General features: G+C 37.3%; 1 protein-coding gene across 8 annotated transcripts in view; it reads right to left on the bottom strand.

The window, feature by feature from the left end:
* DST (dystonin) overlaps positions 1 to 16,127 on the bottom strand; it is a gene marked incomplete at its 5' end in the record, with an annotated part of 497,398 nt that overhangs the window by 234,562 nt on the left and 246,709 nt on the right. For all 8 annotated transcript variants that reach the window (XM_079147466.1, XM_079147478.1, XM_079147479.1 and 5 more), the window contains one exon: positions 14,148 to 14,209. In XM_079147466.1, coding sequence (XP_079003592.1) covers positions 14,148 to 14,209 — 62 coding nt within the window. The remainder of the gene's footprint in view (positions 1 to 14,147; positions 14,210 to 16,127) is intronic.

Here is a 16,127-nt window from a genome sequence, read left to right as displayed (position 1 = left end):
GGGTGCACAAAATAGTTTCTTCAAATATTTATGAGCTGCTATTTATGTCTTAAATCATTCTAGGGGGCTGGCCCAAGATAGTGGGTAGAAGTTACAAAAGGCAGATTTTAGACAATGCAAGAAAAAGCTGTTACAATTCAAGTGGACCAGAAATATAAGTTGTCCATAAATTGGAAAAAAATCAATGACCCATAAGAAGCTGTGACAAAACATGCCTACAGTCATCACCAAAATAACTAAATCCCATCCAAAACTGCGCATAATTCAAGTTAAGATGAAATTCATCATATTTGCTTAAAAGTGATCACTTTGAAACTCTCCTTCTGGATTTTCCAAAGGGATGCTAACAAATATTCTTTGACAAAAGGAATCAAAGATTCCTGGATTAATCAACTGTATTAAACAGATTTCTTTATCACAGAATTTTTCAGTCTTTAATATGCTAATGTGTACCTGTACCATAAATCTCTTCAACCAGAAAAGGTTACTTTCTAAATTCTTTGGGGGGATGGAAAACTTTTTATTTCTCCTTGGGACATCTCACAACACTGGTATTACTGGGAACCTGATTTGAAAATGCTATTCCTCTGTTTAAAAAAAAAGGTATGTGTTTTTTTGATCTTGTCAACCCTGGGAAAAATAAATTTTCAAGTTGAACAAGAAAGTATTAACCAGAAGCTAAATAATTTATAACAGAGAAGTCTGAAATGTCAACCTGGAAGAAACATTTAAATTAAGCTATACCATGCTCAGTAAAATCAAAGAATGAGCAAATATATTTTCTTAAGTTCTTTAAGTGTGTGTGAAAATAAAGTTAAATATTGGAAAAATTTGGAGACAATAACAAATTGTGATATGAGAAAGGACAATACTAAAATTCATTAACTCTGACAACAGATGAGAAGATGAGAGGCGTTTCTACTTTCAGAACATGTGGGGATATCTATGCTCCGTCCTGGCATAAATGTACTAAGTCTAAATCTAAATAGAATTGTTCCACTATTCTTCAGTAATATTATACACAGCACTGTATTTCTGGAGATATAACTTCAGTTTGTTTGTTTGTTTGTTTGTTTGGGGAGGGTGTTTGTTTTGTTTAAAATACTGGAAGGCTGAGAAGGCTTTTGTGGAAAACCTAAGTGCCAGATTTTCTGCTCAGCAGGAGAGCAAAGTGCCCTGTGTGGCCTTGGCTCTGCTGGGCTGTTGCGGTGTGAATTATCTAATCTAGGCTCAATTCAACCAGCGATACAGGGCTCACAAATAATCCACACCATCAGCTGCCTTGCGCTCACAGCATCTCATCTCAAGCTGTCATACCCACGAGGGGAAGAAAAGGTGCTGGCAAGGGCCGTGACTAGACCATGAAAAACACTTTCCTTATTTAGAGTTCACCATTTAACTGGCATTCATTACTGTAATATTATTATAAAACCATTAAAGCTTCACATATGGGCAGTATCTTCAATATACAGGCAGAAATATGACTCAACTCCATAATAATGCAAGAGTCAGGACCACAGGGGCCTCTGTTGCAGAAGGTGGGAGGACAAATCTGAAGCTTTTAGTTGACTTTAAAAGGCTATATTTAAAAAGGTAAATAATAGCCCATTTTATACACACATATACATTCTCATCATACAACAGGCACTGTGTTCAAAGCCTTATCTATTTAGCTTTCTTATCTATCATAACCCTATAAGAAGGCAGTATTTTTGTCTCTCTCTGATAGATGAGAAAACAAGGGCTCAAGGTCACTCCATGAGAAAACTGTCTAGGAAGAACTTTATAATATAGTTGTACTTCTATGATTGAGGTTTGAGGCTTTCTTTTGTAAAATGATGTATGATACTAGATTAAGTCATGAGCACCTGCAAAGAGTTGATACTGACTTCACAAGTTGCTGGTGATCACAGATGCTATTACTTAAAAATCACTGAGCCACCTGACTTTTCTTCTTGAATCCATCTGAAATTCCACCAGAGACTGATTTCCCTGCAGGATGGTTAAAATAGTCTACCATTCATAGACCATGATGAATGAATTAGGTTTCCCTCCCATCTTTCCTACCGATCCTGAGACTGGGAGTTCATTATGAAAAGTGTGAAAAGAAGGCCCCTCAGGAGGACATGCACATGCACATGCACTCAACCCCTGAGGACAAGAGAGTGAGACCAAGGAATGGAAACTGTAGGAAAGTTTGAAACTTAAATCTGTTTAGGGATGAGAGGAGAGAACTGTTCTTTTTTTTTTTTCTCAGTGTGTGGTACCCTAGATTCTGAAACTTAACCTCTTAACATTTGTAAAACAGGATATGCATTAAATAAGACTGAGGACAAGCCGGATATTAGAATATTTCACTCATCTAAAAAAATGCAATCTAGGGCCTCTAAAAATGACTTAGAGAAGTCCCCATATTATAAGGACTCTCTACATACACACCTGACCTTATAACAAATACCATGATCTCCTTAAATTTTATGTGAAATCTAGTAGTGCATTTCCATTTTTTTAAATAACAAACAAGAGTATTTGAACTACTGTGATTTAAAAAAAATTCTTCAAGCAGATATCAGTGTCAGAATATGTCAACACTGTGTATCAACATCAAAGTGCCATGAGGCAGGAATTTCAGCATTTTTAGAAGAAAGCAATAATTTTCCCAGCTTCAAAAGTTTCTCTTTGAAGTCAACCCTCTTTTCCTTCCTCGCAATACAGAAAAAGTTTCTTCTATATTATATTAAGATCAAATGACTACCAGTTTCCAAATACCTAGCCACTTCCATAGTGACACAATGCCATCTCTGATACCCTGACCACTTTCATCATCAAGCTCCCTCCCTGGAGTCCAGGGTGTTCAATGCCTCTGATTACTGGCCTGACTCCTTTGCTACTTATCTTTCTAAGTCCCTTAAAGCAACTCTCCCTTAGGTCTCCAGTACAGCACCCTGACTAGGGCCTGGAAACAGGGTTTCCATTCAATGCTATGGGAAAAAATATGTTAGACCTTCAAAGAAATCTGACTATGTCTGCAATAACGCTGCAGAGAAGTTATCAATTTTATCAATTTATTATTAGAGAATTTCCAGGTGAGAATAATCTAGCCAATATTTTTCCAAATTCCAAACTACTGAAAATAATAGTGAATAAGTACAGCAAAGCTCATTAGTAATCTCAGACAAATAAATTTATCTCATCTATGCCTGAGTAAACCTGCTCCTACCTAGTCACAAATGGAAAACTAAATCATGCAGTGGCAAGAACATGGAAAGAATCAGAAGTCAATCCTAAGTTTAGTCCCTCTATTCATGACTTATTTGACTTGGGAGCTTCTATACCTAAAATGGAATAGGTCTTTTCAGCTTTAAAAGAAGGAATTCACCATAAATGCATTTTTCCTGTAAACTACATTTTTCTCACTCCTACTAAAGCAACCCTTTTTTCCCCCCATCTAAGTAAAAGTTGTACAATCAAACTAGCGGGGGTAAAAGTTTAATTTTGTTCCACATTCATTCGTTAAACAAATGTTTTAGTGTAGTCTATGGAAAAAAGTAGTGTATCAGACACTAAGCTGCATGGTTCAATGAGACAGACAAACCCCTGTCCTCATGCAGCTTAGTCTAGTATTAGATACTGAACCAAGTCTTCAGTTTTAATTTGCCTTCTACAGAATACACACACTTCTATTGTAAAGGCGTGAAAAACATGATCTTGAATATGTTAACGCCATTGATGGCATTTAAAAAGGTCTTAGATGTTACTTTTGTTCAGCTAAAACAATGACCTTCAGGAATGCTGTTTGGTTTCTTTATATACTTTTATCTGTACCTATGAGGTCTTGCCAAGTAGAACAATTAAAGAAGAATGCAAACAGAAATGTATGTCTACATTAAGAGGTCAAAGCAAACAGGCAAAGATGTAAAACATGAGGAAATGCTGAGAGACACTGGTGATAAGTAAAGAGATGATGTGTCCCAGAATATTGCTTCTTTTGTTCTTTTGCCTTCACTTCTGATCATCCACCACTCTGTTTCTTTCAATTGTGGCATAATGTGTTGGTATGATGAAGTTCTTCTATAAAGCTAGAAGAACCCAGGGTAAAACTCAACTCTGCCACATTTTAGTGACTTCATGCTGAACAGATAATTTATCTTCATTAAGCCTGTTTCCTCACTAGTAAAGTGAGGATTAAATCAGACAATGTACACATCGCATAATGTACCCAGTCCAGCAGCTCACACAGAGCAAGTACTCAATAAATGGTAGAAACAGTGGTGGCAGTAATAATGATAACAATTAATAAGGAAGTCAAGAATAAAAATTATAATTTACCACAAGATGGAACTAAAGTTACTTGATGAAATTATGGTACAAAATTTTGGTGCTCTTAACTTGAAAAGAGTTCACAATTATATCAACAAACTAAATCATTTGTAACTACTTACTTAAATGGCCTTCACAGGCAAAAAGAAAAAAGTTCCCTTCTTGTCATAAAATAACTTAAAGTTCAAAATATACATTGCTATGAAGTTTACTTTCATTTCTACATAAAGCCCTTGCCTGCATGCTTAAAAAATGTTGATGTCATAAAAGTCTGCAAAGAGGCTGTAAATCTCTTCCTAATTAAAGCAGGTTAAAGAGAAATCACAACTAAACACAATACCTGCCCCTGAACTGAATCCTGTACTGGGGATTGGGGAGTGCTATAAAGAATAACTAACAAAATTGGAACATGGATATTAAAGTGTTACACCAATGTAAATTAATGAAGTTGATAAATCTGTGCTTTTAAAAGAGAATATCCTGCCAGGTGCAGTGGCATATGCCTGTAATCCCAGTGGCTCAGGAGGCTGAGGCAGGAGGATCAAGAGTTCAAAGCCAGCCTCAGCAACAGTGAGGTGCTAAGGAACTCAGTGAGACCCTGTCTCTAAAATATAAAAAAAAGGGGGGTGGGGAGGCTGGGAATGTGACTCAGTGATTGAGTGCCCTTGAGTTCAATCCTTGGTTTAAAAAAAAAAAGAGAGAATATCCCTACTCTTAGGAAATAAATATTGAAGCACTTAGGGATAGGACCATGGTATGTATAACTTACCCCCAATGGTTCAGATTTAAAAAATAAATAAATAAAGCACATGAGTGCGCGCGCGCGCACACACACACACACAAAGTATGGGGAAAATGACAGAGTAACAAGATAAAATATCAACAGGAGTTCAATCTGGATAGACAGTTTTACTTGTAGTGTTTTTCCTGTAACCTTAAAACTTGAAATTATCTCAAAACAATTTAAATATAAAAGTTAGTCTCTGGTCTATCCTACTACTTACTATTTCATACATTTTGTCATCTGAAAAAAAATCATTTGACTTTTTTTTTTTTTTCAGTGCTGGAAATTGAACACAGGGGCTTGAGCATGCTGGGCAAGTGCTCTACCACTAACCTACATCCTCAGCCTGAGTTGATGGTGTAATCCTGGTCTCAGAAAGCATCTTATACACCACCTAGTTCACTCTCCTACCAATGCGCCAATTATTTTTACTCCATCTCTAATAGATTATAACTAAATTTCCACATATTCATGGGAATTTGGTGATGGCTAGGAAGTGCTGAATCCCATGAAGCTACTAGCAAGGACTTCGTATCAGGCAGTGGTAACTGTTCATACATGTAGGAGGCTGAATGGTGGTCATAAAGATATCAGGTCCTAATCCATGGGGACTCTGAATTTCTAATTTGGAAAAGGTCTCTGCAGATACAATTAATTTAAGAATTTTTCGATGGAGAGATTATCCTGGATTATCCCCCACCATGAGCCCTAAATCCAATCACAAGCATCCTTATAAAAGAGAGCTAAGTGAAATGTGACACATGCAGAACAAGAAGGGGCAATGGAACCACAGAGGCAGAGACTGGGACGAAGTGGCCAGGAATGGAGGAATGCCAGCAGTCACTGGCTGCTACAAGAGGTGAGGCGCACATGGGCCCTAGAGACTCTGTAGGGAGCATGGCCTTGCTGACACCTTGATTTCAGCCCGGGGAAATGAATGCAGACTTCTGGCCTCCAGAACAGAAGGAGGATAAATGTGTTGGTTGTAAATTACCAAGTTGGTATAATCTGTCACAGCAGTCACAGGAAACTAATAATATACCCTTAGATCAAAAAATACCTCCTAAGTGCTGGTAACTGGACACTGAGGTTGTACGGCATTTTTTTATTATTATTAAACTTAAATCTTCAATCCTGAAATTATTCAATAATATTCTATTGTATTAAATAAACCCAAAACCATGATCATTCTTTAATAACTGCCCTGCCAATAGCTGAAAACACCCATCACATTTCCCTTTTTGGGAAGGAATTGGGGGTACCAGGGATTGAACTTAGGGGCACTTGGCTACTGAGTCACATCCCCAGTCCTATTTTGTATTTTATTTAGAGACAGGGTCTCACTGAGTTGCTTAGTGCCTCGCTTTTGCTGAGGCTGGCTTTGAACTCTCAATCCTCCTGCCTCCGCCTCCAAAGCCTCTGGGATTACAGGCATGTGTCCAGCTTCACATTTGCCTTTAATCTTCTTTTTCAAGGCCACTGCCCCACTTCTCGCCATCATTCTTCCTCCAAGTTTGTATCCAATTCTCATCATCATGGATACCTCCTTCTAGACACTTCCCCTTAAGATGCATTGTTGGGAACTGAACAAACTTAGGATAAGGCCCAACCAGAGAACAGTACAAAAGTGGTATGGACCCTCAGCTCTATTAAGATAATCTGAGGTGGCACTCAGCTGCACCACGGGGGTAAACCTGAAGTCAGCAAATCCCCTGGTCTGAGTTGCATGATTGTTACTACATCAGTCTTCCTGTATCCTTTGCAGATATTTCAGTCGTTGAGCAGAACTTAACATCTTTTCAGTGTAAAATTTTGTCCTTCAGATAAGACCAAAGGACCAACTTTCACAATTCCTTTGAGAATGGATTTTATTGATCTATTGCACAAAATATTCTTCCCATCTGTAGATCTGATAAGAAAGCATGTCTTCTCTGACTTCATCCAAGTATCTCCTAAAGAGCAGAGTTCCCTGGGCTAAGCCAGCAATCACCTCCCAGAAGGCTCACACATTCAGTAAACACTGAGCTCCTGTTATGTGAACACAGTCAAGAATTCATAAGCACAGTCCCTTAGTGCCCATTTTAGGTTTCTTCCTAAAATGCCAGTTACAACATATTACTCTTGTCTTCAAAAACTTCTAACAGCACCCTTCACTAGCTTATCACTGTTTCTTTTCTGGCTTGACCTTTTTCTACCCTATCTGATCTCCTTCCAGCAAGCCCTGGCAGTCCAGCACCTCAGAAGCACTGTGCTCCCCACCCACCCACTCCTCTGTTCTACTTTAAGTCAAGTGCCCTGCCCTGACACAGCTCCTACCTAGTCGAAGCCACCCCATGTCTCTGGCTCTGACCTCTTAAAACCCTTATTGTTTGGCCCTTCAATCTGGCACTTTAACCTCACTGATTAATGATTTCATACATCTATATTTAATAGCTCCAGTAAAATAGTAAGCTATAAGAAAACAGAGAAGTGTATTTCAAATACAGCTCTGATGACACCAGAAGTTCAATATGGCCCTGTTGAATGTTAAGCATAGTGTTATTCTGGACCTTATATGTATATATACATATATATGAAGGATTCTATTATTATTCCTCCTGATGAAACTCATCATTCTATTCAATTATCATTCTTCATGATGAAAAGATTCAGAAGATTCAGAGATTCTCAATCCTGGTCTAGTATTTATCTATGCAAAACCATTCCATTCTCTTCCATGTATCTCTTACAGTTCAGAAAATGTCAACTATGTTTTCACATTTGAAAAAACATGATTTGAAAGATTTGTTCCTACATTCTATACTTGGGGCTTCTACCAGACATTTCTTTTAAAAAAGAAAAAAAATTTAACCTTCCTCAACTATATGCACTGTTATCTCTTAAAACACAACAGAAATAAGGTAAATATCAAGTTCTATTTGTAAGGGAAACAATGTACAAATGCGAAGTTCAACTGTTCCTCATTAGCTTTTATCAGTCAACTCCAATTTTATCCTCAAGAATGTATCACAGTTGAGAGAGCAAAGAACCTGGAGTCAGACAGACTGGAATATAACCTTCACTTTCTCCTTAAACTTCTATCCGACCTAGCAGATATTACAAAATCTCTCCAAGCCTTATTTTCCTAAGACTTCCTACTTGTATGACCTTGTAAATTATGAAATATATCTGTGCATCAGTTTTATTCTCTGTAACATCAGGATAATAACTGTTAGGACCTGTCCATAAGGATTGTTGTGAGAATTAAGCACACTGAGCTTATTAAGAGTGACAAATCCTGAGATGTGGTTAGCACTCAAGCAATATTAGCAGCCTTTCTTATTAATATTGATAATAATATGGTAAAATACCCAGCACACAGTTGGGCTTCAATAAAAGACAGCTATTATTATTTTGTAAATCATATTAAAATATTTGTAAATCATATTAAAATACTTATTGAATCTGCCAAATTAAACTGATGGTTATTTACATATTGATCCATTTACCTATGACAGGGGTTCTTGAAGAACTGCCCAGCATCAGCATTTTGTTAGAAATAAAAATTTCTATCACTTGTTAGAAATGCCCATCCCGAATCTAGTGATCTAGTCCTGGGACGGATTCTATCAAGTCCTCCATGAAAAGCTGATGCACTGAAATTTAGAAACCACTGATATAAATCTCAGGTCTGAAAACAATGGATTGTAGATTTTAAGAGCACAAACACTGCATTTTACTTTAAACAGCATTATTTTCATTAAATCTTTATAAAGTCAATCATTCAAAAAGTCCCCTGTACCATCTGTGGCCATTAATTATTCAATAACTATTCAATGATCAAGAGCACAGAGCAAAAAGCATTGCTGTCCTCCACCCCCACCCCACCCCTGCCAACCTCCATTCTCTAAAAGAAATCACTCTGTTCTCAGCTTGGGGATTTGCATTTCCTTCCAGCCACAAAGTCAGAAAATAAAGAATAGTGTGATTGATTCAATGGCGCCATGAGGTTGTTGACTTTGCCATGTGAGCAAAGGAAATCCATGCCATGAGTCAACTAAGCTTTCCAAAGACATGATGGAACAGAGATAAAAATGTGATAGTCAGTTGGGTGTCTCCTGTGCAGAAACCAAGATGGTTACTAACAAACAGGGTGTGGTCCAATATTGGAATCCAGGGTCTCTTTCTCTCCAAATATACTTCTGTATCAATACAATAAAGTTCAGAAAAAAGAAAAAAAATTTAGAAAAAATTCCAATGTCATGGAATAACTTTACAACTTCAGATAGGTGCTGAAGAATATATTTCCATTGTAAATTGCCAGCTGAAGGAATCCTACACAAGGAAAGCACATCACATAAACTCTAGACTCCAATGTTCTCCTAAAAATTCATCACCTTAAATTATTCCCCTTATCCACACCCTCAGAGTCATGGCTCAAGTTCTAATTCTGGTTCCAAGTAAAAGGAACTTAATAAACCTTGATAACTGTTAAAGTGCTTTAGAAAATAAAGTGCTACCTTCTTTCATGACCACCCCCACCAAAGACAAGTGTTTATCCATAAATACTCAAATCTTAGGTGTCATTTCTCTTACTATTGTCCTATGAGTTTCTAGACAACTAGACAGTAATGCATGTGATCAGTAATAACAAGCAATCATAGGAGACCCTCCAGTTTCTAAGGAAACAGCTATAGTGCCACAGGTAGAATGGGCATAAATAAATGCTGTAAATGATAAAGGAATATCAGCAATTTTGTATTTTGGAACAAGTCTCCAGGTAAAATTTAGCTAACTGAAGTAATAGTGTTCACATTCATTCATTTTCTACTTCCACACATTTAAACTATAATAAAGAATACTATATAAACATTCCTGCCACAAATAGCTAATCTAGAAACCATGACTTTTACAAGGTAAATAATCTAGTCTACTCAGTGTATGAAAAGACTTACAGAAGTAGATCTAAGTGTTGACTGGGTTTTATTCTTTAAAGTATTCCAAAGGATGAAGAATCAAAAGGAAAACATTCTTGCTGGAATGATCAGTTTAAGGAAAGCTTAGTCATTCACAGAGTGAAACACAAGAACACTAAGTACATATGGAAAAAAGCCAGAGATGACTGCTCACCAACAAATATAAGTTTCACTTAACCAGTCTCTTTTCTTTAAACAAATGGACTTTTAGCTCTGATAAATATAAAATAAAGCTATATTAAATTACTTCCTGGAGGAAAGGTTATATTTGTAAAATCCTCACCAAATATTTTAAGGGAAAAAAATCTTTACACTTAGAGATGTAACAGTAACTAGAAAATCATTTGAAAGCTCTACTATGTTTACTTTTCTCAGTCATACACACTTTTACAAGTTGACTATGGCAGAATCATCCCTGGGCACTTGGCATTTGCTGTTTAACAGCTGCAGATATCCTAACTTCTTACATCACAGGAATTAATTAGCAAATAGTTGAAACTGTAAGGAAGAGAAAAGCAAACACAGTCTCAGGGTCCAGAGGAATCTGCAGGAGATCTGTAACATATCACAGTGCTCAAGGAAATCCAACCATGGACATGGTGCTCCCTTCAAATTCAAGTACTCGCTTCTTGAATTCTGGTGTCAAGCCTCCCCTGGGTTACAGGAGGGAACCAAAGGGGATGATGTGGAAGATGCCCCGCAAGCAGTCAAGGACAGAAAGCTGCCAACCTTTCAGAATGCCAGGTCTTCACTCATTCTCCTTCTGTGGGAGAGAAGAGGAAGTGAAAAGGACTCACAGTCATTTCCACCCTCAAAAGTCAGGGAGGAGTGGGCAGCAAAGGAGAAGAGAACCACTACCAGGATTGCCTCCAGTAAGCAAAGCTCAGTGCCCCAGCAGGGCTCTAGGGCAAAAAGGGAACAAGGTAAGCCCAGTACAGTGGCACATCCTGTAATCTAAGAGACTCAGGAGGCTGAGGCAGGAGGATCACAAGTTCAAAGCCAGTCTCAGCAACTTAGCCACACTGTTTCAAAATTTAAAAAAAAAAAGAAAAAGAAAAAATGCTGGGGATGTAGGTCAGTGGTAAAGCAGCCCTGGGTTCAATCCTCAATGCCAAAAACAAAACAAAACAATAAAACAGACAAGATACAGAATGCACACAAAAACACTTGAATTTTATCTCAACGGTTTTATTTCCATTTTCTTCTCTTTATGCATCAGTAACTCTTTCATGTTTATTGATTAACTTTTCATGGCCAGGCTTTCCCTTAACATTTATATAACATGTTCCTATTTTTATTAGACTCTTAAAATAACATTTTTCAGTAATGTGATAGGGCGAGAAAGACATGGGACTTACTACCCTCTCTTCCCTGTTCTCCTGAATATATTCAATATTTCCCATGAAGATGTAAAAAAGCCAACAGAGAAATATTTTCCTAATATTAAGAGTCTTAACCAAAATTCATATTCTTACTCTTAATCTCCCACTGATTGGATTACAGCCAAATGGCTGCCTAAAACAAAAGTGTCCAACATTTCCTTTCAGTGAGATGAGGCTGATTACTCACTTAGTGGAACATTTCTCTCATCAAATCTTAGGTCATACATGGAAAAGATTACATGATGACTAAAATTGTCTCTGATCAACTAATAAAAAACAAAACCTTAACAGTCCGGTGTCCCACCATGTTTGGAGATATTAAATTATTTCTCTTCACTTTAGGATTAATAATGTGATAACTTCAAGATATAAAAGAATGAACGGAAGCTAAGTTCTGACATTCTGGAGTTTTGTGGAAGAAAAGTCCACTTTCAGCTGACAATAAAATAAAACAGAATAAGAATGGGAGTTAGTCAAACCTACTCTATCTAGCTTTCCACCACCCTAAGTTATTTTTTCATTCAATAGAGAATACTTTAATTTTTTATTTGCTCTGTTTTGTTGCTAAAGGATTGAACCCAAGGAATCACGCATACTGAGCTGGTGCTCAACCACAGAACTACACCCCTAACCAACAGTTAAAACTCTCACCTCTAACGGACTCCAAGAAATAAATGAACTACTTTGATTATGGCACCAGGTTACACTGGCATCTATGTATTGTCTAATGAATCTAAAATACTCATTTTCTCAATTCTTCTTGCATTGCAGCAGAATTAAGCCTTAATTCTTTGAAATTTGTCATTTTATCATACACATACACACAAAAAGGTTATATATTGTAGGTAAATCAGAATGTGAACCCTTGCTAACTGATTCTCCAGGTTGTACGTAACCACTAAACTAACCCTGGAGGGTTGCTGGAAAGAGTAAATGATTTAATGAATGTGATGTGTATTTGCCAAGAACAATTATGGACCCTAAAAACCACTCAAATGATATTTCGACATTTTTAACAAAGGCAGTCTCCTTAAAATGAATCATCCAATTCATAAGACACTCCTAAGATGAATGGCCAGTCCAACATGCCTGGTCCATAGCAGGCCCCAAATGTCTGTCTAGTGCCAATGCTATGGCTCTCATGAGGGACCATATTTGCACTTCTACTTCTCTGATGCTCACAGTCAGCAGCCGTAACTTGATTGCCAATTTGGAAACCCCAAGTAGCTATGCTGCAGAGGATGCAGGGCAATTCTCTGCCCCACCTACCCGCTCAACCCCCAGAAAGCCACAAGTACAAAGACTGTTAGCCTAGTAGCAGCAGCTACAGAACCTCTCTTCCTCAAAGAGCCAGCCACCCCAAAGATGAGAAAATCTTGTTGGAGGCTGCGGCTCCAAAGTTCCACACCCTAAGTCTCACCCTGCACAAGCTCCATCTCTGCCTTATCTCGTGGAAAGGGGTCCCTCTCACACCAAGTAGAAAGTGCATGGTACATGCAGGATGAAACAAAAGTTTGGTAGAGGCAAGTGAACGCTGGCAAACTTCATAAGAATTCATGATATATTTCCTCACAAAAGCATCACAGATCAGGGGTCAACCTTTTATTTCTTGTCAACACACTAGAGGATTCAGCTACCAGTAGTAACAGAAGTTCCCTACAGAACCGATTCTCAACTGGGAAGTAGGTGACATGCCCTCACTGAGGGACGTTAACAGAATTTGAGAAATCGTTTGTTTTGAGTGATGAAAGAGCAGGGACTGACATGTTTCTTAGGTGATACTGATATGTCCCTGAAATAAAAATTTCTTTTACAGACAGTAAGCAGATCCTATTACATTATTGGCACCACTCATATAATGTATGATAGTTTAGATAAGAGTCATAGGCTCGTTTAAGAATACAATCACATTTAAAATAATGCTACTTTGTGAGAAAATTCTTTCAACACAGATATACTATTTCCAATTTCAAGGTGGTCCACAAAAAAATTGGGAGAAAAACTGACCAATAGTTAATTGTGAAATTCTAAAAATTTCTAACCCGATGATTCAGAAAGGCTTTACTAGAGCCCAAAAGTTCCATGAAATGGTATGCAAGTTTTGTGTACATGTGTATTTTTCTGCAGAATTCAGATTCTCAAAGTGATCCATGGCACACCAATAAACATTCCTTTAAGAATCACAATAATTAACTGCCTCGCAGGCAGAGAAATAGAGACATAAGCCCCAATGCCTAGATTATACTAAGTGCAAGAAGTAAAACTACTCTAGACTGTGCCTCTACAATACAATTTGATTCTCATCTAACCCTCTGCTAACCACTTAAATCTTATTCCAGAACTTGAATTTTGAGAGAGAGAAAAAATCTTACTAGAAATGCAGCCTCTTTTTACTTTAACATATAGATATTTACAGATTTCTTAAACTGCAGAGATTTTTTTTTTTTTTTAGTCCAGTAATAGTAGGTTTTACTAATGTCACAGAAAGCACTGTAATCAGTGGGGACTTTTCTTCCCACTTCCATCATTATCCACAAGCCACAAACCAAATAATTACAGATGCCTGAAATGCATGCAAAATGCTCTAGAATTTGAACTCTCAAGTTGATACTCAAAAGTTATGCTTCAGACCTATACAACCAACTACTGCCCAATAAATTGGAGTATGCAAAACAATTCCAAGATGTGAAGGAAATAAAAACTGACCTTCATGAGATGCTGATTTATCCATTTTGTAAATGTTTTCTTCTGAACTTTGTCCCGTTCATCTGAAAGATTAAAAAAAGATATGTGGTTGGTAAGATCTATGCAAAAGAGATTTTGTGATCACACATATAAGTGAAAATAGGATATTCAAAAGATATTGCTCGGTGCATTCAAATTTTCTTATTAAATGTTGGCAACTTTGGGCTATCTGCAAGAGAGTGTTAAAGGGCTATTTGTCAGAGGGTCTCTTCCCAGTGTTTTATGTGCCAGCATTACTCCAATAAACAACGCCCCTCTCTGCCCATCTGTTGCACAACCTTAACTCCATCATTACTTCCAGCAGCACGAAGGTGACTAACCTAAAAACCCTACTGGTTTCCATGAAAGGGACTAAAAAGCCTGCTGGCTTCAGGTGAGCCTTTGCACTGAACTTCCCAAAGCACTTTAACGCATTTATATCCTGTTTGCTCTTTGCAACCATAAGCAGGAGGGTAGATATTGTCATCCCCATTTTACAGAAGAAACCAAGTCTCTGATTTGTTCACAATTATCCAGAAAATGGTTTAAAGTCTTGTTAAATGGCAAGACCTAAATTCAGATCCTTTGGCTTGAAGTGGACTCCGTCTTATTTATGCTGCTTCCATAGTCCCTGTATTGAAATGTCTGGTAAGACACTATAACTACATCCTCGCTGCCGAGAGAGATCCTGCCCAGTGCAGAGAAGGGTGAGAGAAGGCTTCTTATGCTTTAAGAAGGAAGAACAACTGGAATACTCTGATACATCGAGCTATTATTTCAAAGGAGAATCAAACTCTTCTAATACCTAGAGCCAACATCCAAAACTACACTAACCTCTTCCTCACCACTTCTAGGCAGCACTCTCTACTTTCTTGAGTCCTTCCTCCTTCTGTCCTGCATCTGGGGATACCCCTTTCCCTTTCCTTGATCATCTTCTTTCCTGTCCCACTACAATTCAGGTGTGTTCTCCATCCTCTCCTTGGGGATAAGACAAATTGTTTTCTCTTTCTTCGTCTCTTTTCCTCTTCATTCTTTATCCTTGAACCTCCTTAAACTGCAATAGAACTAGGGTTGTTTTTTTTTCTTTAATATCTGTCCTATTTATTAAAAGTATTTTATTTATGCTCTCTACAATAACAAATATAAGTGAAAATATAAAATTAATATATTTGTAATATGAAACAAAGATTACTAGTGTAACATCAATAAATACAGAAAGATCAACACCTTAATATGCAAATGTTCAAAAGAAGATAGCTAATCCATTTTTTAAAATTGGCTAAGCACAGTAGCACACTACTGTGATCCCAACTACTTGGGAGACCTAGGTGAGAAGATTATACATTCTAGTCCAGCCTGGGCAAAACAGGGAGACCTCTTCTTTAAAAAAAAAAAAAAAATGTTAGACACACCAACAGCTAGCATTGAAAAGCAGAGCTATAGAATATTCCTGTCATCATGTGAATTCCTAGCAGTGCTGCTTTAGAAGAAGGCTATCACAGAGCACTGCTCTACACCAATCTGACAATGTAGATCAAAGACCTTAAAAATATGTACACCTTTCTCTAGCAAGTCTGCTTCTATAATTTATTCTAAAGTTATAATCATGGTATATACAAAATATAAGCATAAAAATGTATATCAGAGCATTCAGAATAGCAAAATAAAAAGTTTTGAAAAAACATAAATGCTCCAAGGTAAGGAAACTGTTGAAGAAACTTTAATAAAGGGATCCAATCATTTGTCCAATATTTTACAAAGCAACTCAAAGATGGCATGTCGTTTTGAGTTCTCCTACATTTTAATGGCAACATGCAGCTTGTAATTTCATAAGCATTTCTGCAAAATACCTCCTTGAAACCCTTCCATTTCCTATCACTGTCAGAGAGAAACAAGAAGATACCTAAATATAACCTATCATTTGATTCTGCCTGTAACAAATACTTTTTCAGTACCCAACTG

Source organism: Sciurus vulgaris (assembly GCF_902686455.1).
Source record: "Sciurus vulgaris genome assembly, chromosome: 7".
In the NCBI taxonomy this organism is placed as follows: domain Eukaryota; kingdom Metazoa; phylum Chordata; class Mammalia; order Rodentia; family Sciuridae; genus Sciurus; species Sciurus vulgaris.
Note: the sequence above shows the minus strand (reverse complement) of the source record. Positions and strands in the feature narration are given on the sequence as shown.